The sequence below is a fragment of the Rhipicephalus sanguineus genome, chromosome 7 (assembly GCF_013339695.2).
Source record: "Rhipicephalus sanguineus isolate Rsan-2018 chromosome 7, BIME_Rsan_1.4, whole genome shotgun sequence".
Lineage (NCBI taxonomy): Eukaryota > Metazoa > Arthropoda > Arachnida > Ixodida > Ixodidae > Rhipicephalus > Rhipicephalus sanguineus.
In genome coordinates, this window is record NC_051182.1 from 61,860,627 (window position 1) to 61,887,183 (window position 26,557).

A 26,557-nucleotide genomic window follows, 5' to 3' on the forward strand; every position below is an offset into this window, starting at 1 on the left:
TTGTTTTTAGCCTTTTACCTCATGAGCATGCATATACACCTCAGAGTCAGAATTTTATTATTAAAAGTTGAGTGAAGTTACGGGCATTTGGTATACAGGAGGAGGTCCCATAGTCAAGAAACTGCATTGGATCTCCTGGCAATAAACACATCTTAGTAGCAACAGTAGTGAGCGCAGTCATTTAAGCAAAAACATAAAATTCACAGAAAAATAATACAAGTGATTACATAAATAATATGCTTTAACATACCACAGCAAATAAAAATGATAGGAGAGGAGAAAAAAATACAACAGACAGATAATCTATATCCAAAATACACTGAACAACAAAGCACACATACCTTAAATGAAAGAAACAGTTACTCTTCTCGAAACAGTTACTCATCACTAGGACACTTGACAGAGAGGCATGAGTCAAAACACATCAACAATGGGGATTTGAACCCAGGCCAACCGCATGTCAAGCAGACATTGTAACCAGTATTGGCATCGAGGAGTTACGGAGTCGCCGTCTATCGGACGCGCCTCGATTGCGTGCTAGGCAGGATACCGCCGGCGCGCTCCCCATAGGTTTTGCTGTCGGCGCTCTACAAAAACACCTCGCGGAAGCCCTCCAGGGCATTTCTGTAAGTACTTTCGAAAGGAACTGTGTTCTTTACTGTCAAAATAATCATTTTCGACGAACTGAAAGCACAAGATATTCTACAGTCGCTGTCTCTTTGCAGAAAACCGAGCACCCGCTTCACGCTGTCACCACGTTGGAGACCCCTGAACCGGCTTCTTGCGTGAAAGGTAGTCACTCGCTGAGTGCAAACTATGTGAAATATCTCGTTTAACCAAGCGGAGCATAACAGAAAGAAGCCTCAAGCCAGCGATCGCACGGGTTCGCGACGACTGACGGTGCCTCTGCATGTATGAGCGTCTGCATGTATGTTCGTGCTGATGGTTTCGCTTTTGCTACGAGCGCGTTTTGGCACCGCGCTGTGAACTTTAGGCCGCAAAATATGAGAATTTGTGAGTAAACAAACAACTAGTGTTCCGCGGACGCTATCAGAGCAGTTCAAAAACAATTTTCTTACAACTGCGGCTTCGGTGCGCATGGCAACTTTGTGATCTGCCGTCCCGACTTCAGTGTGTTTTTTTTTCTTTTTCGGTCTAAATTCGGGTACGTTTCAATGTCATTTGACAAGTTGTCTCGCACTGCGTATTGATCGGTCTTCTCAGCGGGCAAATGCCGCTGCTTCTGTTCTTTATTCAGCGCATTCGTTTCGTTTGGTGCTCACACAAAGCGTGAGCAAATGCGACGCCTTTTTTAATGCTCCTTAATTATCGTTCCGTTTGCATTCCAGTGAACTTGCCTATCTCTGTCATCAACAAATTCATAGACCAAACCTTCACCACTTCGAGATTGCCGGTGGAAGGAGTAGTCTACGAGACCGAGCATGTAGTAGCATGCGACGCCAAGGAAAGAAAGAAAATACATTAACGTTTGCCGGACTTGTTCTGCAAACGTCGGCTGTGAACTAGGACCCACATGAACTTGAAATAGCGGTGAATAAAATAGAAGGTATTGCAGCAACCAGCAGCCGCAAAACAGGATAGTAATTATTTGGCGTGTACCCCAGCAATTTTGGCAGCAGTGTCGTGTCTAACGCCAACAGGGTGGCATCTTTCCCACTTAAATAAATGAGGCTCCAAGAAAATACATGGGGTTGGCCGGTGGGCCGATCACGGAGGCAATGCAAAATTTATGTAGCTTATGAAGCAATGCATGCCTCATCAAATGGGAAGGTTGCCCGTCGGCGCCCCGCGTCGACGGCGTCAACACGAGTGATGCAAAAAATAATCGTCACGTGATGGTGTCACCTATGACGTCATCATGACGTCACAGATCGCCAAAATATGTAGCGTCATAATGACGTCACATAATATGACGTCACATGACGTTTTCACACGTCATGGTCGCTTTGCATTGCCTCCGTGATCGGTCACGGAGGCAGTGCAAAACAGCGTTAGGTGCAGAACGCTTTTGGAGGAGGGCGCGGGAGAATCAGTACATCGACTGACAAGAAAAAGATGGCTTTCGCCTTCTAGTCATCTTTAACGAATGCATAAGGGACCCTGTGCGTTTTTTAATTCAATGTATCTAAACAATGACCTGAGCATCTGCAGCCGATTTTGTGGACGCTGAGCACGGGGCCGACGATCAAGAGGTCGCGTTGGAGGGATCTGAGATGGCATCGCACGTGGGTAGAAGGTAGCACTTTTAGCATCCTGTGGCAGATAAGCATCATTTGCCGGCGGGAAGCGCGCGCGAGCCATCGTCTCAGTGCACGCTGCCTGCTACTCACCGAACATCGCAGGCCCGACGCAGTAACAAAGGTCTTCGTCGCGGAAGTGCTTGTTGCACACAAGACTCGTAGCGGATGGCTACTTGCCGGTTCTTAGCTTTACAACCCCATGCTTCACGCTGTTTCTTGTCCCGCGGTTACCAGTCCCGCGGTTACCTTCGGAGGCAGCCACTCTATTACAATGGTTTCAATTGAGTAGAAAATGAGAGAAAACTTCCGAATTTGAACAGACCGCAGCGCATGTGGGACTTGAAACTCGTTTTCAAAGAAGGCGGCAGTGCGCCACAAGCAGCCGACGCGGCCGCTGAGACCACGTGATCCTGCCAAGCACGTCACGCCGACGGTGGCGCCGGCGTTTCCAGTGGTGGGCCTCGAGGCCAATACTGTTCTTTCCTTCTAGAAACAGTGGTTATTTTCTGTGAAGTGAGGGTGACTGTTTTTCGAATATCGTTAGTGCGAGTTTTTCAGGCACGCGGCAAGCAAAAAAAAAACACCTTAGGATGCGTCCGTGGAATTCCAAAATCGCAACGGACCTTTCTAGAAAAAAGATGCAACCACTCCGGCATAGGGGTGGCCGGCAAGCCGGAGAGCTGATCGCCGCAGTTTCGGCTTTTCGTCTTAGCCACTCTTGGAACCCTGTCTGAAGCTTTCGTTATAAAGCACGTAGAAGGGGCATGGCTTCGCGTTCGGGATGTCACCCCTCGGTCAGATGACGATGAACGCGCTATGCCGCTTCCCAACGTTTACACTCTTGCTCCCCGGGCTGAGAATTTTTGCTTTTCTCCCATGTCCTCTCGTTTCTTATGCTTTAAAGGCCCGCGCGCTTTTCTAGCCTTTTTGAAGCGATGCTTGTTCTAACAATTGCAGTGACGCCGTCGTGCACGAAAACATGAAACTCCGTTTCATGAAAAAAGATCGCTGAACGAAGACTGCTGAAAGGTCACGCAACGAATCTAAGAAATGCTGAGCGACCGGATGCGGCGCACATTTGTGATTTAATTTCTTGTATTATGTTTATAATTTTCGAACGTTCAACTTGAATGAAGACATTTTGTTACGTTGCGTAGCGTCTATTTTAGATGACGTCGCCGTTCACTAACGCACACACTTTCGCGAACGAATATACACTTTCATGGTCTTGCCTTGTGATCTCTGTATATAGTACGCGGTCAAAGGCTTGCTATCGTAACGCGACACAGCCTACTTGAAAACGTGTGACCAATGCAGGGACGGTGTTGCATCGTGTGTCCTGTGTAGCGTGATTTTTAACGAGTAGCGACCTAGCATGGTCTAGCTACGGGAACGATCGCTTCCAGCAGCGCCTTCTGCCGTGCGCTGTACCCGCGCTCTACACTTGGTGACAGCCGAGAATGCATTGCCTGACGCGCGTTTATGCAATGGCAGATATACACAGTTCGTCTGGGTACCGTGGCGTTGCAGTTCCCATTAATTATCATTGGGCCCAGCTGCGAACGTAAACTGGTGTTCTAGGATACATATGATGAGCGTATTGTACATTGTGCGCGCTGATAGTGCCATTGTTTAAGTTGGCTTTCTGACAGTGCGTATTCAGCGCTCACAGACGAATCACTGAGCCATAGAAAGCTTCGCTTTAAAAGCCCGCCGCCGGCGAGCGTACAGACGTGCGGCCCTCAAAGCGTGCGCCGGTCACATGCGTATTTTATGCGCCGTTAAACAGCGCACGTGTTTATCAAAATCATTCATTGTCCGGCGAACGAAAAACTCGGTCGGGTATGCTCCAGAGAAAATTGAGAAACCCCGCTACCGAGTAAAAACGAAATCAGATTTTTTCGCGAGGACGAACTCCGTCGGCGTGAGAAAAGCTATCGTCCATCATGAACGCTGTAACTCGGCCGGCACTCCCTCTTCGTCTTCCTCCTCACCTTCTTCTTGGCTCTCAGAACGAGTTCGCGAATTTGCCCGGCGTGGGATGCAATAACATGGATGGGCAAGAACGAGTACGACCGAGAAGAAGAAACAGAGAAAGACAGAAATAAAGACGTAATATTATACAAAGACATAAAAAGAAATAGAGAGAGGCAGAAATGGAAAAAGAAAGAAAAATAAAGAGAAATAAGAAGGCCGCCCATCTGCGCTCTCCTTCCAGGCTTGCACCATAGGGCGAAACTGCTTTAAGTTTTCAAATAATTCATGATATCCCGAGGGTGGACTTGTAGGCAAGTCAGCCGTTTTTGATGGCAATCTGATCTTTAACGCGAACACCGTTTAGCAAGTCGTTCCTTGTCCGGCGAACCAATATCGTCTCACAAACGGGATCTGCCACAGGAATTGGGTAAATCCCACTACTCCATCACTGGTCCTTGTTATAATGAAGAAGGCAACAGTTACCCATCAAATGGCTACGAACCGACGGCGGATCGGACTACGATGGAAGGCTTACGCCATCGACGACGTCCCGTAGATCTAGACGAGGCGCGAAACGCTTGTTTTCAGCGCGAGGTTCTGTCTCTGCAGTTTGGACATCCGTGTCGTGCCTGTGACTGCCTGTGGTTTAACTCGAACGTCTTTGCGCTGAGGAATCAACGTATAAACATGTAATCACTAAGGTAAAAGTAGCATCGACCTAGAAGCAACCTAGAAACAACCGCATTACCTAGCTTAGGCCTAGAAACAACCTAGATTCAACCAGGTTGGTCTTCATAGTTGTCCAGTTTCGCTGTTTAAAGCCTTGCGCGGCTTAGTGCAAGCTTCGCCAATTTCTTTTTCGAGGCGGCTAGTCATTTCATGTAGCCACATTTTAATTGTTGCCTGGGTTCGACATATCAGCATTGTTATTGCCTGTAGCAAGTGGAGTGTTGCGCTGCTACGTACGGAGATGAGTGTCTAATTCCCGGCATGAAGGGAGGATATGGTGGTCGCGCTTCAAACGCACTTGCAACTAAAATAAACTCTTGTATCTAGGCCTAGCACATTATGCTATGGACAGCCATCAAAACAAATAAGTTGGAGAAGACGACGATGATTTGGAGACTGTTTTTTTGCGACTGCCTTAGAGTGAAGGAATAATCCTGTTAGTATACTTCTGTTATTTGCTGCTGCCTTAGGGTGAAGTGCCCGAGTACTCTTCTGTAATACACTTGTCTACAGCCTCTTGTCTGTGCTCCTTCGCGTAGCAATACCAAGGAAACGTTCGTAAACGAGTCCTTGGTCATATGGGGGTTAGTAAGGGATTGCCACAACTTGCAACGCTTTAGCGAAAGCGCATATCCCCATCAGTCGAGTGCTTCTACCCTGCCAAAATATTTGTGTGTTGCCCGCTGCAGTCGTTTTTGTGTAAAATTCAAAGCATGAATGGCGCAGGATAGAGCTGATGTCATGAGGCTATATACATGGAGCGCGTCAATGACTTGGCTGTCATGGGGCAAACTGCTGGACAGCCTAACGAAGGGAGATTCTACTCTATTTTCCTCATGTGGCTCACTTTGTTTAACACAGACAAGATAAAACGTTTCAAGACATACATTTTCTATAATCTTTTTTTAGTTTAATAGGATAGTGAACCGAACTATGTAACAACAGAAAACATCGAAATTATATAGGAATACGTGGTTGTTCCGATAAACCAGTTTATTTCACATACTTTTTAACCTTGGCTGTATTCTGAAGGATTCTGACGCCCGCGGCGGGCTGCACGCCAGCGCGCGGAGCTGCGAATCCTCGCCTGTGACGTCAAGCGTCCACACAACTGAAGCAGGTTGCGTGTTTACCTGTCCCGCTGCTTCACTTTTCTGCAACTCTCCTTTACATCCCACTTTCCACACGGCAACTGAGATGCCTCACCTGGGAGCATTGTTTGCTGCGGGTGCTGTTCTTACTGGTTCTAGGAACCGTAGTTGGAGCGGAGCGGGTTGAGGGACGCGGCCGACGGCTGGCATGGTTGGCACACCCGTTTCGGTGGAAGTTAATACGTCTACCCCTCTCGTCATGGCGCTGCCGAGAGATTCGTCACTTTCTCTGAAAACGCAAATAAATTCATTGTTTTCATCCAGTTTGCGCCTGAATACAGGCATCTGTCAACCAATAGCAGCACCCAAGCTTTCCAAATGGGCTGGAAATCTTGGCGGTAAAAATGTTGTTCAGTATCGCTTCAAGTCAGAAGGCATACTGATGTCAAGCTATGATAGGTTATTATATGTACAATTTTATTACAGCCATCCAGCCATGGCCAAAGCATGAAACAGACGTCTCAACAGGCCTCCAGTCCTGTTAAAAGCTCTCAAAGAACAATCTGCGAGAATCGAGGCAAGAATCCCCCGCGCAACAGGAGACAGAGGGTTAGATCTATGATTGTCAGACGCTTCTGAAATGCCATAAGATATTTCGTAGTGCTCGTTGTTCAATCCAGGTTATTTTATTTATAAAAATTGCGGCTTTCTATCGCGCACTTTTTCTTTGTGTTTCAATAAACTTCATATTAGCATCAACAACAAAGTCTTATAATGTACAACAGAATACAAATGAATAAGTTCCGAGATCATTATATGGCTACTTAGTTTTTTTTTTTTTACGAGAGCAATACCTTTATGAGCTAACCTTCACCGGCCGTTGCGGAAGTGTGTCGAACTGTGCACAGTCCAAAACCGTGTTTGATCCGGAGTTTTATCCGAACCAGAGACAAACCAATATTCTCAGAACGTTCCGGAATCCGAACTCATCCTGACCCCAAAAAAAGATATAATGGTAAACTGGGATCAGCCTGAAAATTTTTTCAAACATATACAGCGAGGAAGAGGACGACGACATATAGCACGAGTCTTCGTCGGCTTCTCCCACTGGCAAATCATGACGCCTAACGAGTGCAGTATTCTACGTGAATGGCAATGCACTGAAATATGGGGTAAAATATTCGCGGATAAGTACGCCTAGACGTATTCCACTTCTGAACTAAGCCGTACCACAGGCTTTTCGCATCCGAAACCATTGTTCGAAGAGGCTTCGCATGATCTCAGGGCTCCCAATATCTCTCTACTATCTGAGTGTTCACCCTACACCTGAGATACCGTACTGTATGCGAACGTTTGTTTAGGTAATCGTAGCATATGAGCGACTGCGCAAAGACAGAATAATTATTATTAATAATATTAAAAACTGACGATTGAGCGTTCTTGGTCTCCCAAGCACTTCCGGTCGAGCAATTGCTTCCGGTTACCAGAAAATTCAAAAAGTCTTCTAAAATTTAAACTGGTATAAAATCGATGCTTCTTGTTCAAGTAATGTATATCGAATACATCCGATATCTAGCGTTAGTTTACATAATCTAAAAGCCATTTAACTATCAGGATAACTAGTTAAAATATAAGTGATTGAGTTTCCTTGAAAGAGAGACGCTTTTCAAAATGAGCATGCCACATTACAATGAATATTGCTTGTGTTGTACGAATTACAGCCTAATGAGGGAAAAATTCAGTTCTAGTTTTGCTCATTTCGGTTCATTTTTGATCCATAACAGCTGCGATGCAAAGTGTGTCGAAGCACAATTTGCGATAGTCGCTCTTTCTTTAATACGCGTGCTATTTTCAGTCCTCCTACGGTGATTTCTCTACGATGTTCCACACATGAATTTTGTACTACTACCTGCAGGAATCCAGCTGTGACCAAAGCCAAAAGACAGACTTGCCAACCAGCCGAATCCGGCTCCGACCAAGGTTCTCGAGGAACAGGTGGCATGAATAGAAGGCAAGGCTCGGCCGCATTGATAGCGAACAAAGAGTTAGTAATCTGCTTGCATCATGCGTTACTGAAATGTTCTGTGAAGTTTAGTGTGTGCGTCATTGAACCCCGATTCTGTTTTAAATGCGAAGTACTTCATAGCACACTTCCGTGACTTATCTATCTATCTATCTATCTATCTATCTATCTATCTATCTATCTATCTATCTATCTATCTATCTATCTATCTATCTATCTATCTATCTATCTATCTATCTATCTATCTATCTATCTATCTATCTATTCGCCTACGACCTTGTGCTCTCCTAGCCGCTTCGTTTTATTTCCAGATATCGTTGTTCTCTTCCAGATATTTTTTCATTGTTCTACGTTCTCGCGCTCCTATGCATTACGTTAGCAAAAAAGTTGTACTTTAATAATTTCACACACTGCCTAACAAAAAATGCTTGAGTAAAAATTGGTGATTTATTGAATTATTTAAATACTCTCAATATCAAAGCACCAACTTTTCCGGCAGGTTATCACAAGGAGTGTATCGCTCGGTCTTGGTGCGTATGTTGCACCTCTTAAGTGTAATATCCGGGGACTTCTTTCTGCACCGGAACGAAAACTAATGTCAGTTTTGACGGTCTTCGGCGACGCTTCAGACGTGGACATATTGTATACATCCCCAAGCTGACCTGTTTCTTCCATATCCTGTTTCCGTATCCTGTTTCTTCCATATAACCTCGGGTAAGGGGCTCGTCTTCGCTAATTTGACGAAGGATCCCTTTACACGATGTCGGGCAGCTGTGTGTCCTTTAGAGTAGTGTTGTAAAACGTGCCGTTGTCTTCATATATCCGTGATTGCACACAACCATCACGAAAGCGAACACTGTTTGTACAACACTGAATTCAAGCGTATTGCACAATCGGTGACTCGTCTTATCTATCGCTGCCAGTAGGACTTATGCTGCGTTGCCCAACACAATCCTGCATAGAGTCATCTTATAAAAAGTCAGTTTCGCCACAGGGGCGAAGCAATGAATGCGATAGCGAAAAATGGGAATGTCACACGAAGAACGACAAGTAGCTCGATACTTGCAGCCACGCCTCTGAATCACAAAAATACGCACAAGAAATGCGCAGGTATACACAGGACAAGCGTGAAACAACAACTGTCACAGTTGTTACGCCTTCATGCTTGAGCAAACGCGCTCCAAGTGTTTGTTTTTGTTTTAAAAGTGCAGCGTATGAAGTGACCCCTCTGCGTGTCCTGCCGTAGGGGGCGTCTGACGCAGTGTGTCCGGTGTTCTCTTTTTTGTTCGTTCCACATCACGAGGGAGTACAGAATGGGGCCACTTTTTCATTTATTTTTTATTTTTATTTATTTGGAACATTACCCGCAGCGCCATTTAGGCATTATTGCGGGGGGCACAGTCCTTCATAGAATGAATCCGCAGTCTTGCGGTCAACCAATGCGGCTGGTAACATGTTCCATTCGGCAATCGCTTGTGGGAAAAATGAATGTTTAAACAGATCAGTTCTGGGGGGTGTATGACCGTACTTTAAATTTGTGGTCATGACGAGAGGACTGATAATGGTGGCTTTAAGTAATCTGAAGGATTGATCCCTGTTTTCTTGTTATAAATTGAGTAAAATATTTTTAATCTCAGATTACGTCTTCGGTTTTGTAAAGATTGCCAATTAAGATCTCTCTTCATATCTCGTGAGCTTTCAGTTCGGTCATATTTACCCAGAACAAACCTTGCTGCGAGGGACTGAATGCGCTCAAGTGCATGAATGTGTACTTTTTGAAACGGATCCCACACAGGACAGGCGTATTCCAGTATAGGCCTAACATAGGCATGGTATGCAGCCTGTTTAACTTCTGTGGTTACATGTTTAAGATTTCTTTGTAAAAAAACAAGGGCTTTTCCAGCTCTGCTGACCACAGTGGCAGCTTCCAAATTTTTGGCAGTTTCCAAATTTAAAGAAAGTGTAGGAGCTTTGCGGTGATAGAAAACACGCTCAAGCTCCTCCAAGGTATCGTACCACCAGCGGTAAATGATGCATATCAATAGCTCGTTGTTATTTCGCCGGCGCGTGCATGGCGCGTGGTTGAGTTGCCTGAGGCAGCCCACTGGGGAGCGAGGTGTCGCTGGTTTAAATCCGCTGTCAGAAGCTTCGGAATCTTGAGGGGCGAAGCTCCTTAGGGTGTCGGCTTGCACCGTCGTCTGCTGTCGGGACAGTTCATTTGCTTGAGCGCAAGAGAGGGCGCCATGGGCTCTGTGCTCACCGTGTGGCGAGAGAGAGAGAACAAACGGCGCACGTTCACTATGGAAACTCTCTTTCTGCTATGACGCTGAAATATCATCTCGCAGGGAACGAGAATGGGCCCTCGCCCGCGAGAGACAACGCCGACGCAGGCAGCGTCTGCTAGCAAGTTTCATGATTGAAAAAAACCGACTGCTCTCGCTGCACAACCGTTCACCGGCCACCACCTATATATAGGCACTGGATCTTGACCTGCAATGCAGTGCCGGTGGGAGATTTCTCTTGTGCGTAGTTGAACAATAAAGATTCGCAACGTGCAGGTTAACGAAAAGCGAAATGCGGGTCTTTGTGTACATTCTTTCTTCTGTCTCTCATTGCCCATTAGCAGTGATTTTGCTTTTGGAAACACCGGTGAACACTGCATGCTTCGCCCCTCCCTATTTGTTTTCCTGCGCTTTATTTTTCTTTCTGCCTATTCAATATATATACATGTCCGAGATATGACGGCGACAGCAAAAATCTGCCGAGAGTGTCATATAATTGCTTTCCCGATAATAAATTCTGCGGTTTTTACGTGCCAAAGCGAAAAATTGATAGTGAGAAACTCCGTACTGGAGGGCTCAGGAAATTTTGAGTCTGGTGTGCTTTACCGTGCACTGACATAGCCCAATACACGAGACTAGCATTTCGCAGAGCCATCTTGTGTGCCATCCATAGTGTTCGATATCGTAATTGCAGGGTTTTTGCAGCGCGCGAACATAGGAAAAAGGACAGAGTGGACAGAAAGAGCGCTGACTTCCAACTGACTTTATTTTGGGATCAGTTAACCCGCGAGATCATCGAAGCAGAAATAATTCACTCACTAGGTAAAAACTGCGTAAGCTCCCCATCAGTTTCATTATCACAGTTAGACGTGAATACTTGGCCGGGCGTTAAGGCAATGGTGGATCCGTTCCACGTGCTTCGATTACAGTGGCTTTGATTAGGCTGTATGTTTGTTTTTTTATCTTCCTTTTCCTCGCATATATTTTGCCACTTTGCAAAATAAAGTCAGTTGGAAGTCAGCGCTCTTTCTGTCCACTCTGTCCTTTTTCCTATGTTCGCGCAGTGCAAAACCCTGCAATTATGAACACTAACCAACTAGCCCAGGTCTCTACACTTATAAGCTACGTTCGATATCGCTTCTGAATCTTTTAACAATCACTCAAAATGTGCATGTTACAGAACGTCGTTATATCATATGACATGGTTGAATTGCGTTCTTTTTTCTGTTTCGGTATGCCCACTCTAAGGTACGGCTCCTATGCGACTGTATGCGTTAATTTTGAGGGTGACCAGTCTAGCAGCAGAGCACATCTCTTCCCGCCGGCCCTTTACAACCTCTAGTGTGCCCGTCCGCTCCCTTCGAGTTCGTGGGCATAGACTTATACGGACCTCTTCCGCTTACACCCGCCGGTCATCGCTGGATCGTTACTGCCGTAGATCACTTAACTCGCTACGCTGAGACGGCAGCTCTTCCTTCTGGTGCTGCCTCCGAAGTCGCCGACTTTGGCCTGCTTGCCATTATCTTACGCCACGGCGCCCCTCGAGTTCTCCTTAGTGACCGTGGCAAGACGTTTCTTTCTCATGTCCTCGCTGAAGTCCTACAGGCCTCTGACACCATCCATAAGACCACCTCGGCATATCACCCGCAGACAAATGGTCTCATCGAGCGTTTTCACCGAACTTTGTCCGACATGATATCTTGTATGTTCAGCCCGATCACAAGAACTGGTACACAATACTGCCTTTCCTCACGTTTGCCTACAATACGGCCGTACAACGCACTACAAGCTACAGCCAGTTCTTCCTCCTGTATGGCCGTGCACCGTCTTTTGTTCTGGACACCAGCTTCTTCTGCGCGCTCTCTGTCCCATCAGCGTCCCTTCCAGAAGAGTTCGCTGCCCGCGTCGCCCGCTGCCGTGAAATTGCCCGCGCCAACACCTCTGCCATTCAGGCCAAGAGGAAAGTTCGTTGTGATGTGTCACGTAGAGTTGTGTCTTTCCACCCAGGCCACGAAGTGCTCCTCTGGACACCTGTTCGCACACCGGGGCTCTGTGAAAAATTCGAAAAAGTCTATGCCCACGAACTCGAAGGGAGCGGACGGGCACACTAGAGGTTGTAAAGGGCCGGCGGGAAGAGATGTGCTCTGCTGCTAGACTGGTCACCCTCAAAATTAACGCATACAGTCGCATAGGAGCCGTACCTTAGAGTGGGCATACCGAAACAGAAAAAAGAACGCAATTCAACCATGTCATATGATATAACGACGTTCTGTAACATGCACATTTTGAGTGATTGTTAAAAGATTCAGAAGCGATATCGAACGTAGCTTATAAGTGTAGAGACCTGGGCTAGTTGGTTAGTGTTCATAATTGCAGGGTTTTGCACTGCGCGAACATAGGAAAAAGGACAGAGTGGACAGAAAGAGCGCTGACTTCCAACTGACTTTATTTTGCAAAGTGGCAAAATATATGCGAGGAAAAGGAAGATAAAAAAACAAACATACAGCCTAATCAAAGCCACTGTAATCGAAGCACGTGGAACGGATCCACCATTGCCTTAACGCCCGGCCAAGTATTCACGTTCTAACTGTGATAATGAAACTGATGGGGAGCTTACGCAGTTTTTACCTAGTGAGTGAATTATTTCTGCTTCGATGATCTCGCGGGTTAACTGATCCCAAAATAAAGTCAGTTGGAAGTCAGCGCTCTTTCTGTCCACTCTGTCCTTTTTCCTATGTTCGCGCGCTGCAAAACCCTGCAATTACGATATCGAACACTATGGATGGCACACAAGATGGCTCTGCGAAATGCTAGTCTCGTGTATTGGGCTATGTCAGTGCACGGTAAAGCACACCAGACTCAAAATTTCCTGAGCCCTCCAGTACGGAGTTTCTCACTATCAATTTTTCGCTTTGGCACGTAAAAACCGCAGAATTTATTATCGGGAAAGCAATTATATGACACTCTCGGCAGATTTTTGCTGTCGCCGTCATATCTCGGACATGTATATATATTGAATAGGCAGAAAGAAAAATAAAGCGCAGGAAAACAAATAGGGAGGGGCGAAGCATGCAGTGTTCACCGGTGTTTCCAAAAGCAAAATCACTGCTAATGGGCAATGAGAGACAGAAGAAAGAATGTACACAAAGACCCGCATTTCGCTTTTCGTTAACCTGCACGTTGCGAATCTTTATTGTTCAACTACGCACAAGAGAAATCTCCCACCGGCACTGCATTGCAGGTCAAGATCCAGTGCCTATATATAGGTGGTGGCCGGTGAACGGTTGTGCAGCGAGAGCAGTCGGTTTTTTTCAATCATGAAACTTGCTAGCAGACGCTGCCTGCGTCGGCGTTGTCTCTCGCGGGCGAGGGCCCATTCTCGTTCCCTGCGAGATGATATTTCAGCGTTCATAGCAGAAAGAGAGTTTCCATAGTGAACGTGCGCCGTTTGTTCTCTCTCTCTCGCCACACGGTGAGCACAGAGCCCATGGCGCCCTCTCTTGCGCTCAAGCAAATGAACTGTCCCGACAGCAGACGACGGTGCAAGCCGACACCCTAAGGAGCTTCGCCCCTCAAGATTCCGAAGCTTCTGACAGCGGATTTAAACCAGCGACACCTCGCTCCCCAGTGGGCTGCCTCAGGCAACTCAACCACGCGCCATGCACGCGCCGGCGAAATAACAACGAGCTATTGATATGCATCATTTACCGCTGGTGGTACGCATACCTTGGAGGAGCTTGAGCGTGTTTTCTATCACCGCAAAGCTCCTACACTTTCTTTAAATTTGGAAACTGCCAAAAATTTGGAAGCTGCCACTGTGGTCAGCAGAGCTGGAAAAGCCCTTGGTTTTTTACAAAGAAATCTTAAACATGTAACCACAGAAGTTAAACAGGCTGCATACCATGCCTATGTTAGGCCTATACTGGAATACGCCTGTCCTGTGTGGGATCCGTTTCAAAAAGTACACATTCATGCACTTGAGCGCATTCAGTCCCTCGCAGCAAGGTTTGTTCTGGGTAAATATGACCGAACTGAAAGCTCACGAGATATGAAGAGAGATCTTAATTGGCAATCTTTACAAAACCGAAGACGTAATCTGAGATTAAAAATATTTTACTCAATTTATAACAAGAAAACAGGGATCAATCCTTCAGATTACTTAAAGCCAGCCCATTATCAGTCCTCTCGTCATGACCACAAATTTAAAGTACGGTCATACACCCCCAGAACTGATCTGTTTAAACATTCATTTTTCCCACAAGCGATTGCCGAATGGAACATGTTACCAGCCGCATTGGTTGACCGCAAGACTGCGGATTCATTCTATGAAGGACTGTGCCCCCCGCAATAATGCCTAAATGGCGCTGCGGGTAATGTTCCAAATAAATAAAAATAAAAAATAAATGAAAAAGTGGCCCCATTCTGTACTCCCTCGTGATGTGGAACGAACAAAAAAAGAGAACACCGGACACACTGCGTCAGACGCCCCCTACGGCAGGACACGCAGAGGGGTCACTTCATACGCTGCACTTTAAAACAAAAACAAACACTTGGAGCGCGTTGCTCAAGCATGAAGGCGTAACAACTGTGACAGTTGTTGTTTCACGCTTGTCCTGTGTATACCTGCGCATTTCTTGTGCGTATTTTTGTGATTCAGAGGCGTGCTGCAAGTATCGAGCTACTTGTCGTTCTTCGTGTGACATTCCCATTTTTCGCTATCGCATTCATTGCTTCGCCCCTGTGGCGAAACTGACTTTTTATAAGATGACTCTATGCAGGATTGTGTTGGGCAACGCAGCATAAGTCCTACTGGCAGCGATAGATAAGACGAGTCACCGATTGTGCAATACGCTTGAATTCAGTGTTGTACAAACAGTGTTCGCTTTTCTGATGGTTGTGTGCAATCACGGATATATGAAGACAACGGCACGTTTTACAACACTACTCTAAAGGACACACAGCTGCCCGACATCGTGTAAAGGGATCACTTCGTCAAATTAGCGAAGACGAGCCCCTTACCCGAGGTTATATGGAAGGAACAGGATACGGAAACAGGATATGGAAGAAACAGGTCAGCTTGGGGATGTATACAATATGTCCACGTCTGAAGCGTCGCCGAAGACCGTCAAAACTGACATTAGTTTTCGTTCCGGTGCAGAAAGAAGTCCCCGGATATTACACTTAAGAGGTGCAACATACGCACCAAGACCGAGCGATACACTCCTTGTGATAACCTGCCGGGAAAAGTTGGTGCTTTGATATTGAGAGTATTTAAATAATTCAATAAATCACCAATTTTTACTCAAGCATTTTTGTTAGTCAGTGTTGTGAAATTATTAAAGTACAACTTTTTTGCTAACGTAATGCATAGGAGCGCGAGAACGTAGAACAATGAAAAAAATATCTGGAAGAGAACAACGATATCTAGAAATAAAACGAAGCGGCTAGGAGAGCACAAGGTCGTAGGCGAATAGATAGATAGATAGATAGATAGATAGATAGATAGATAGATAGATAGATAGATAGATAGATAGATAGATAGATAGATAAGTCACGGAAGTGTGCTATGAAGTACTTCGCATTTAAAACAGAATCGGGGTTCAATGACGCACACACTAAACTTCACAGAACATTTCAGTAACGCATGATGCAAGCAGATTACTAACTCTTTGTTCGCTATCAATGCGGCCGAGCCTTGCCTTCTATTCATGCCACCTGTTCCTCGAGAACCTTGGTCGGAGCCGGATTCGGCTGGTTGGCAAGTCTGTCTTTTGGCTTTGGTCACAGCTGGATTCCTGCAGGTAGTAGTACAAAATTCATGTGTGGAACATCGTAGAGAAATCACGTAGGAGGACTGAAAATAGCACGCGTATTAAAGAAAGAGCGACTATCGCAAAATTGTGCTTCGACACACTTTGCATCGCAGCTGTTATGGATCAAAAATGAACCGAATGAGCAAAAATAGAACTGAATTTTTCCTCATTAGGCTGTTAATTCGTAAACACAAGCAATATTCATTGTAATGTGGCATGCTCATTTTGAAAAGCGTCTCTCTTTCAAGGAACTCAATCACTTATATTTTAACTAGTTATCCTGATAGTTAAATGGCTTTTATATTATGTAAACTAACGCTAGAATATCGGATGTATTCGATATAATTAACTTGAACAAGAAGCATCGATTTTATACCAGTTTAAATTTTAGAAGACTTTTTGAATTTTCTGGTAACCGGAAGCAATTGCTCGACCGGAAGTGCTTGGGAGACAAGAACGTCAATCGTCAGTTTTTAATATTATTAATAATAATTATTCTGTCTTTGCGCAGTCGCTAATATGCTACGATTACCTAAACAAACGTTCGCATACAGTACGGTTATCTCAGTGTAGGGTGAACACTCAGATAGTAGAGAGATATTGGGAGCCCTGAGATCATGCGAAGCCTCTTCGAACAATGTTTCGGATGCGAAAAGCCTGTGGTACGGCTTAGTTCAGAAGTGGAAACGTCTAGGCGTACTTATCCGCGAATATTTTACCCCATATTTTCAGTGCATTGCCATTCACGTAGAATACTGCACTCGTTAGGCGTCATGATTTGCCAGTGGGAGAAGCCGACGAAGACTCGTGCTATATGTCGTCGTCCTCTTCTCGCTGTATATGTTTGAAAAAATTTTCAGGCTGATCCAGTTACCATTAATATCTTTTTTTGGGGTCAGGATGAGTTCGGATTCCGGAACGTTCTGAGAATATTGGTTTGTCTCTGGTTCCGGATAAAACTCCGGATCAAACACGGTTTTCGGACTGTGCACAGTTCGACACACTTCCGCAACGGCCGGTGAAGGTTAGCTCATAAAGTTATTGCTCTCGTAAAAAAAAAAAACAAGTAGCCATATAATGATCTCGGAACTTATTCAATTTGTATTATGTTGTACATTATAAGAATTTGATTGTTGATGCTAATATGAAGTTTATTGAAACACAAAGAAAAAGTGCGCGATAGAAAGCCGCAATTTTTATAAATAAAAATAACCTGGATTGAACAACGAGCACTACGAAATATCTTATGGCATTTCAGAAGCGTCTGACAATCATAGATTACTAACCCTCTGTCTCCTGTTGCTGCGGGGGATTCTTGCCTCCGATTCTCGCAGATTGTTCTTTGAGAGCTTTTAACAGGACTGGAGGCCTGTTGAGACGTCTGTTTTCTGGCTTTGGCCATGGCTGGATGGCTGTAATAAAATTGTACATAAATAACCTATCATAGCTTGACATCAGTATGCCTTGACTTGAAGCGATACTGAACAAAACTTTTACCGCCAAGATTTCCAGCCCATTTGAAAGCTTGGGTGCTGCTATTGGTTGACAGAGCCTGTATTCAGGCGCAAACTGGATGAAAACAATGAATTTATTGCGTTTTTCAGAAAGTGACGCATCTCTCGGCAGCGCCATGAACGAGAGGGGTAGACGTTTAACTTCCACCGAAACGGGTGTGCCAACCATGCCAGCCGTCGGCCGCGTCCCTCAACCCGCTCCGCTCCAACTACGGTTCCTAGAACCAGTAAGAACAGCACCCGCAGCAAACAATGCTCCCAGGTGAGGCATCTCAGTGCCGTGTGGAAAGTGGGATGTAAAGGAGAGTTGCAGAAAGTGAAGCAGCGGGACAGGTAAACACGCAACCTGCTTCAGTTGTGTGGACGCTTGACGTCACAGGCGAGGATTCGCAGCTCCGCGCGCTGGCGTGCAGCCGCCGCGGGCTCAGAATCCTTCAGAAATACAGCCAAGGTTAAAAAGTATGTGAAATAAACTGTTTATCGGAACAACCACGTATTCCTATATAATTTCGATGTTTTCTGTTGTTACATAGTTCGGTTCACTATCCTATTAAACTAAAAAAAGATTATAGAAAATGTATGTCTTGAAACGTTTTTATCTTGTCTGTGTTAAACAAAAGTGAGCCACATGAGGAAAAATAGAGTAGAATCTCCCTTCGTTAGGCTGTCCAGCAGTTTGCCCCATGACAGCCAAGTCATTGACGCGCTCCATGTATATAGCCTCATGACATCAGCTCTATCCTGCGCCATTCATGCTTTGAATTTTACAAAAAACGACTGCAGCGGGCAACAACAAATATTTTGGCAGGAGTAGAAGCACTCGACTGATGGGGATATGCGCTTTCGCTAAAGCGTTGCAAGTTGTGGCAATCCCTTACTAACCCCCATATGACCAAGGACTCGTTTACGAACGTTTCCTTGGTATTGCTACGCGAAGAGACACAGACAAGAGGCTGTAGACAAGTGTATTAACAGAAGAGTACTCGGGCACTTCACCCTAAGGCAGCAGCAAATAACAGAAGTATACTAACAGGAGATTATTCCTTCACTCTAAGGCAGTCGCAAAAAAACAGTCTCCAAATCATCGTCGTCTTCTCCAACTTATTTGTTTTGATGGCTGTCCATAGCAATAATGTGCTAGGCCTAGATACAAGAGTTTATTTTAGTTGCAAGTGCGTTTGAAGCGCGACCACCATATACTTCCTCCCTTCATGCCGGGAATTAGACACTCATCTCCGTACGTAGCAGCGCAACACTCCACTTGCTACAGGCAATAACAATGCTGATATGTTCGAACCCAGGCAACAATTAAAATGTGGCTACATGAAATGACTAGCCGCCTCGATAAAAAGAAATTGGCGAAGCTTGCACTAAGCCGCGCAAGGTTTTAAACAGCGAAACTGGACAACTATGAAGACCAACCTGGTTGAATCTAGGTTGTTTCTAGGCCTAAGCTAGGTAATGCAGGTTGTTTCTAGGTTGCTTCTAGGTCGATGCTACGTTTTACCTTAGTGATTACATGTTTATACGTTGATTCTCAGCGCAAAGACGTTCGAGTTAAACCACAGGCAGTCACAGGCACGACACGGATGTCCAAACTGCAGAGACAGAACCTCGCGCTGAAAACAAGCGTTCGCGCCTCTCGTAGATCTACGGGACGTCGTCGATGGCGTAAGCCTTCCATCGTAGTCCGTCCGCCGTCGGTTCGTAGCCATTTGATGGGCTAACTGTTGCCTTCTTCATTTATAACAACGGACCAGTGATGAGTAGTGGGATTTACCCAATTCCTGTGGCAGATACCCGTTTGTGATGACGATATTTTGGTTCGCCGGACAAGGAACGACTTGCTAAACGGTTTCGCCGTTAAAAGATCAGATTGCCATCAGAAACGGCTGATTGCCTACAAGTCCACCATCGGGATATCATGAATTATTTGAAAAATTAAAGCAGTTTCGCCCTAGTGGTGCCAAGCCTGGAAGGAGAGCGGAGATGGGCGGCCTTTCTTATTTCTCTTTATTTTTCTTTCTTTTTCCATTTCTGCCTCTCTCTATTTCTTTTTATGTCTTTGTATAATATTACGTCTTTATTTCTGTCTTTCTCTGTTTCTTCTTCTCGGTTCGTACTCGTTCTTGCCCATCCATGTTATTGCATCCCACGCCGGGCAAATTCGCGAACTCGTTCTGAGAGCCAAGAAGAAGGTGAGGAGGAAGACGAAGAGGGAGTGCCGGCCGAGTTACAGCGTTCATGATGACGATAGCTTTTCTCACGCCCGACGGAGTTCGTCCTCGCGAAAAAATCTGATTTCGTTTTTACTCGGTAGCGGGGTTTCTCAATTTTCTCTGGAGCATACCCGACCGAGTTTTTCGTTCGCCGGACAATGAATGATTTGATAAACACGTGCGCTGTTAAACGGCGCATAAAATACGCATGTGACCGGCGCACGCTTTGAGGGCCGCACGTCTGTACGCTCGCCGGCGGCGGGCTTTTAAGCGAAGCTTTCTATGGCTCAGTGATTCGTCTGTGAGCGCTGAATACGCACTGTCAGAAAGCCAACTTAAACAATGGCACTATCAGCGCGCACAATGTACAATACGCTCATCATATGTATCCTAGAACACCAGTTTACGTTCGCAGCTGTGCCCATGATAATAATGGGAACTGCAACGCCACGGTACCCAGACGAACTGTGTATATCTGCATTGCATAACGCGCGTCAGGCAATGCATTCTCGGCTGTCACCAAGTGTAGAGCGCGGGTACAGCGCACGGCAGAAGGCGCTGCTGGAAGCGATCGTTCCCGTAGCTAGACCATGCTAGGTCGCTACTCGTTAAAAATCACGCTACACAGACACACGATGCAACACCGTCCCTGCATTGGTCACACGTTTTCAAGTAGGCTGTGTCGCGTTACGATAGCAAGCCTTTGACCGCGTACTATACTACAGAGATCACAAGGCAAGACCATGAAAGTGTATATTCGTTCGCGAAAGTGTGTGCGTTAGTGAACGGCGACGTCATCTAAAATAGACGCTACGCAACGTAACAAAATGTCTTCATTCAAGTTGAACGTTCGAAAATTATAAACATAATACAAGAAATTAAATCACAAATGTGCGCCGCATCCGGTCGCTCAGCATTTCTTAGATTCGTTGCGTGACCTTTCAGCAGTCTTCGTTCAGCGATCTTTTTTCATGAAACGGAGTTTCATGTTTTCGTGCACGACGGCGTCACTGCAATTGTTAGAACAAGCATCGCTTCAGAAAGGCTAGAAAAGCGCGGCGGGCCTTTAAAGCATAAGAAACGAGAGGACATGGGAGAAAAGCAAAAAATTCTCAGCCCGGGGAGCAAGAGTGTAAACGTTTGGGAAGCGGCATAGCGCGTTCATCGTCATCTGACCGAGGGGTGACATCCCGAACGCGAAGCCATGCCCCTTCTACGTGCTTTATAACGAAAGCTTCAGACAGGGTTCCAAGAGTGGCTAAGACGAAAAGCCGAAACTGCGGCGATCAGCTCTCCGGCTTGCCGGCCACCCCTATGCCGGAGTGGTTGCATCTTTTTTCTAGAAAGGTCCGTTGCGATTTTGGAATTCCACGGACGCATCCTAAGGTGTTTTTTTTTTGCTTGCCGCGTGCCTGAAAAACTCGCACTAACGATATTCGAAAAACAGTCACCCTCACTTCACAGAAAATAACCACTGTTTCTAGAAGGAAAGAACAGTATTGGCCTCGAGGCCCACCACTGGAAACGCCGGCGCCACCGTCGGCGTGACGTGCTTGGCAGGATCACGTGGTCTCAGCGGCCGCGTCGGCTGCTTGTGGCGCACTGCCGCCTTCTTTGAAAACGAGTTTCAAGTCCCACATGCGCTGCGGTCTGTTCAAATTCGGAAGTTTTCTCTCATTTTCTACTCAATTGAAACCATTGTAATAGAGTGGCTGCCTCCGAAGGTAACCGCGGGACTGGTAACCGCGGGACAAGAAACAGCGTGAAGCATGGGTTGTAAAGCTAAGAACCGGCAAGTAGCCATCCGCTACGAGTCTTGTGTGCAACAAGCACTTCCGCGACGAAGACCTTTGTTACTGCGTCGGGCCTGCGATGTTCGGTGAGTAGCAGGCAGCGTGCACTGAGACGATGGCTCGCGCGCGCTTCCCGCCGGCAAATGATGCTTATCTGCCACAGGATGCTAAAAGTGCTACCTTCTACCCACGTGCGATGCCATCTCAGATCCCTCCAACGCGACCTCTTGATCGTCGGCCCCGTGCTCAGCGTCCACAAAATCGGCTGCAGATGCTCAGGTCATTGTTTAGATACATTGAATTAAACAACGCACAGGGTCCCTTATGCATTCGTTAAAGATGACTAGAAGGCGAAAGCCATCTTTTTCTTGTCAGTCGATGTACTGATTCTCCCGCGCCCTCCTCCAAAAGCGTTCTGCACCTAACGCTGTTTTGCACTGCCTCCGTGACCGATCACGGAGGCAATGCAAAGCGACCATGACGTGTGAAAACGTCATGTGACGTCATATTATGTGACGTCATTATGACGCTACATATTTTGGCGATCTGTGACGTCATGATGACGTCATAGGTGACACCATCACGTGACGATTATTTTTTGCATCACTCGTGTTGACGCCGTCGACGCGGGGCGCCGACGGGCAACCTTCCCATTTGATGAGGCATGCATTGCTTCATAAGCTACATAAATTTTGCATTGCCTCCGTGATCGGCCCACCGGCCAACCCCATGTATTTTCTTGGAGCCTCATTTATTTAAGTGGGAAAGATGCCACCCTGTTGGCGTTAGACACGACACTGCTGCCAAAATTGCTGGGGTACACGCCAAATAATTACTATCCTGTTTTGCGGCTGCTGGTTGCTGCAATACCTTCTATTTTATTCACCGCTATTTCAAGTTCATGTGGGTCCTAGTTCACAGCCGACGTTTGCAGAACAAGTCCGGCAAACGTTAATGTATTTTCTTTCTTTTCCTTGGCGTCGCATGCTACTACATGCTCGGTCTCGTAGACTACTCCTTCCACCGGCAATCTCGAAGTGGTGAAGGTTTGGTCTATGAATTTGTTGATGACAGAGATAGGCAAGTTCACTGGAATGCAAACGGAACGATAATTAAGGAGCATTAAAAAAGGCGTCGCATTTGCTCACGCTTTGTGTGAGCACCAAACGAAACGAATGCGCTGAATAAAGAAACAGAAGCAGCGGCATTTGCCCGCTGAGAAGACCGATCAATACGCAGTGCGAGACAACTTGTCAAATGACATTGAAACGTACCCGAATTTAGACCGAAAAAGAAAAAAAACACACTGAAGTCGGGACGGCAGATCACAAAGTTGCCATGCGCACCGAAGCCGCAGTTGTAAGAAATTGTTTTTGAACTGCTCTGATAGCGTCCGCGGAACACTAGTTGTTTGTTTACTCACAAATTCTCATATTTTGCGGCCTAAAGTTCACAGCGCGGTGCCAAAACGCGCTCGTAGCAAAAGCGAAACCATCAGCACGAACATACATGCAGACGCTCATACATGCAGAGGCACCGTCAGTCGTCGCGAACCCGTGCGATCGCTGGCTTGAGGCTTCTTTCTGTTATGCTCCGCTTGGTTATACAGGCAGTCTACTCTAACGAGATATTTCACATAGTTTGCACTCAGCGAGTGACTACCTTTCACGCAAGAAGCCGGTTCAGGGGTCTCCAACGCGGTGACAGCGTGAAGCGGGTGCTCGGTTTTCTGCAAAGAGACAGCGACTGTAGAATATCTTGTGCTTTCAGTTCGTCGAAAATGATTATTTTGACAGTAAAGAACACAGTTCCTTTCGAAAGTACTTACAGAAATGCCCTGGAGGGCTTCCGCGAGGTGTTTTTGTAGAGCGCCGACAGCAAAACCTATGGGGAGCGCGCCGGCGGTATCCTGCCTAGCACGCAATCGAGGCGCGTCCGATAGACGGCGACTCCGTAACTCCTCGATGCCAATACTGGTTACAATGTCTGCTTGACATGCGGTTGGCCTGGGTTCAAATCCCCATTGTTGATGTGTTTTGACTCATGCCTCTCTGTCCAGTGTCCTAGTGATGAGTAACTGTTTCGAGAAGAGTAACTGTTTCTTTCATTTAAGGTATGTGTGCTTTGTTGTTCAGTGTATTTTGGATATAGATTATCTGTCTGTTGTATTTTTTTTCTCCTCTCCTATCATTTTTATTTTGCTGTGGTATGTTAAAAGCATATTATTTTATGTAATCACTTGTATTATTTTTCTGTGAATTTTATGTTTTGCTTAAATGACTGCGCTCACTACTGTTGCTACTAAGATGTGTTTATTGCCAGGAGATCCCAATGCAGTTTCTTGACTATGGGACCTCCTCCTGTATACCAAATGCCCGTAACTTCACTCAACTTTTAATAATAAAAATTCTGACTCTGAGGTGTATATGCATGCTCATGAGGTAAAAGGCTAAAAACAAGCAAAAGAAAAAAAAGCAAGCAAATCCAAATAAAAAAAGAGTATAATAATTTCTTTTTCATTAAAAAGATTGCGAAATGCACCGCCAAATAGGCCGGACAAATTTGATCTAGTGTCCCGCAAAACGAGATTGTCGGTATGCGGCCCATTGTAAGCGGCCTTGCAAAGCAAGAAAAACTACTTCTTGACAATAGGCCGAATATAGAAGAGCCGCACGTGCATGGGACGCATAGTTTTGGCCTTTATATGCATAATCCGCATATACAAACGCCTTATAAAATAGGCCGCTTAATGTTGGGCTGCGTAGGATTAGGCCACTTACAGCGACTCATTTATAAGCGTCGAAAACTTGACCTATTCTCCCGGTTAAATACATTGTTTTAAGTCGGACCTGGCTAACAGTGCTATAGATGGCATTGCTTTGCGTGGACACATAGGGACGCACTCCACGACGCCGATTTTACAGATGGCGCACGTAAGCTTGCGTGCAAGATATCTAAATGATTTTGTACATATATGTTTACAGCGCAAGCAAGTTATACTTCGATCCACGCAAGCTATTGCTACCAGCGCAACGAGTTTGCACAAAACTGTCAATACCCTCTCAGGGCTCCTTTAACTTTATGCCAAACTTGTTTCGTTCCATGGTTCATTACATATTGCTTAACGTTTCCCTTGCGAATATTTACCCGTATGTTGCTGTCCCATATATCGCAACCAGTAGTACTCAACAATTGTGCACTTTTCAAGCAAAGAAATCTGCAGGTTATTAATTCGTGATGCTCGCTGTATGTACCGTTTTCACTATCGGAATATCGTGATCATCTTTTTATTTCAAGTTCTGATTGTACACGAATATGGAGAACACTGGCGAGATCCATAGCCATTGGCTAGCAGGGAGTCTCAATAAATATGCAATTACGTGAACAGATTATGTTACCAATGCAGATACTCTATAAGTACACTTGAAGAAAACAAGAGATGAAATAAAAAGTTAGACACAGAGAAAAGAAACGTATTTATGATAATACAACAGCAATAATATACGTGTTACATGCATGAAACGGATTGTATCTATACTGAACGAAAATATAAATACAGAAAAGAATGTCAAATATCATTTTGACTACAACGGTCTCAAAATATCCTCCCGTTCGAGCTGCAGTCATGGCGGCATTGGGGTATACCTTTCCGTAAAATGTACCGCTACAGAACTGGCACTCAGGCTTAGCGACTCGCTGAGTGAGTGCGCTTATGGCGCGAAAGTTTCCCTCTTCGGGAAAATCTCTTCCCGCATACGTCGCACCCATGAGGTCGCTCGCCGGTGTGGGTCAGAACATGCCTCTTCAGGTTGCTACTGTCCGCGAATGTAGCAGGACAAAGGTGGCAGAGATACGGCTTCTCGCCCGTATGCGCGCGGGTGTGCCCTGTCAGTGCTTGTTTAGAACTAAGTTTGCGGCTACAAAATTCACAGCTGAACTTCTTCACGCCCGAGTGAACGATCATATATCTGGAAAGGTTGCAGCTTGATCCGAAACTCTGCCCGCATATGTTGCACTTGTGAGGTCGCTCGCCGGTGTGGCGTGCGACGTGCCCTTTCAGCGTGCTCAAGAGTGCGAACGTGGTGGGACAGAGGTGGCACACGTAGGGCTTCTCGCCAGTGTGCGTACGGGCGTGGCGCTGGAGTGTGCCCCTCTGGGAAAATTTTCGGCCGCAGACGTGGCAGGCGAACGCCTTCTTGCCCGAATGAACCGGTACGTGGCGCGCGAGGCTTGATGTCGTGGCGAATCTCCGTCCGCACTCGTTGCACTCGTGCGGTCGTTCCCCAGTGTGAGTCAACATGTGTCTTTTCCGACGTTCGCTGCTGGTGAACGTGGCCGGGCACGACGAACACTCGAAGGGCCTCTCGCCCGTGTGCGAGCGACTGTGGATCACGAGGTTCTTCTTTTCTGTGTATTTCCTGCCGCACACGTCGTAGGCGTACTGTTTCTCGCCTGCATGAGCGAACAAGTGTGTTCGCAGTTCCGCCCTGCGGTTGAAAACTTTGTCACATACTCCGCACTGCAAGGACATCGTGGCCGTAGGCATGCCGTCTCTCTCTTGTTGGGAGACATTGACTTCAGGGGATCTGCAATTGAAAGAAATGTTTTTTATTCATATGATGTGGAGGAGATCTTGGTGGACAAATAAGGTGTCGGCTACTTTCTTAGCCCTTTCAGTCACGGTGTGTACAAGTGTACACATCAACTTTGAAGTCTCAACACGCAGCGCGTGTTTCTTTAAATGACCTGAAACATAGTGTGCACATTCGTGCAGGCCTCCTGAGTGGACAACTAGCGCTTATTTGTTTTCATTATGCTGTATATTACTGCAGGTGATCGCTTTGCTAGAGACACT

At 46.0% G+C, this 26,557-nt stretch overlaps 1 protein-coding gene across 1 annotated transcript in view; it reads right to left on the reverse strand.

The window, feature by feature from the left end:
* LOC125759113 (gastrula zinc finger protein XlCGF8.2DB-like) overlaps nucleotides 1-26,557 on the reverse strand; it is a 52,749-nt gene that overhangs the window by 20,724 nt on the left and 5,468 nt on the right. Inside the window, exon 2 of the mRNA XM_049417406.1 lies at nucleotides 25,467-26,288. Within this exon, the coding sequence (XP_049273363.1) occupies nucleotides 25,467-26,288 (822 nt within the window). The remainder of the gene's footprint in view (nucleotides 1-25,466; nucleotides 26,289-26,557) is intronic.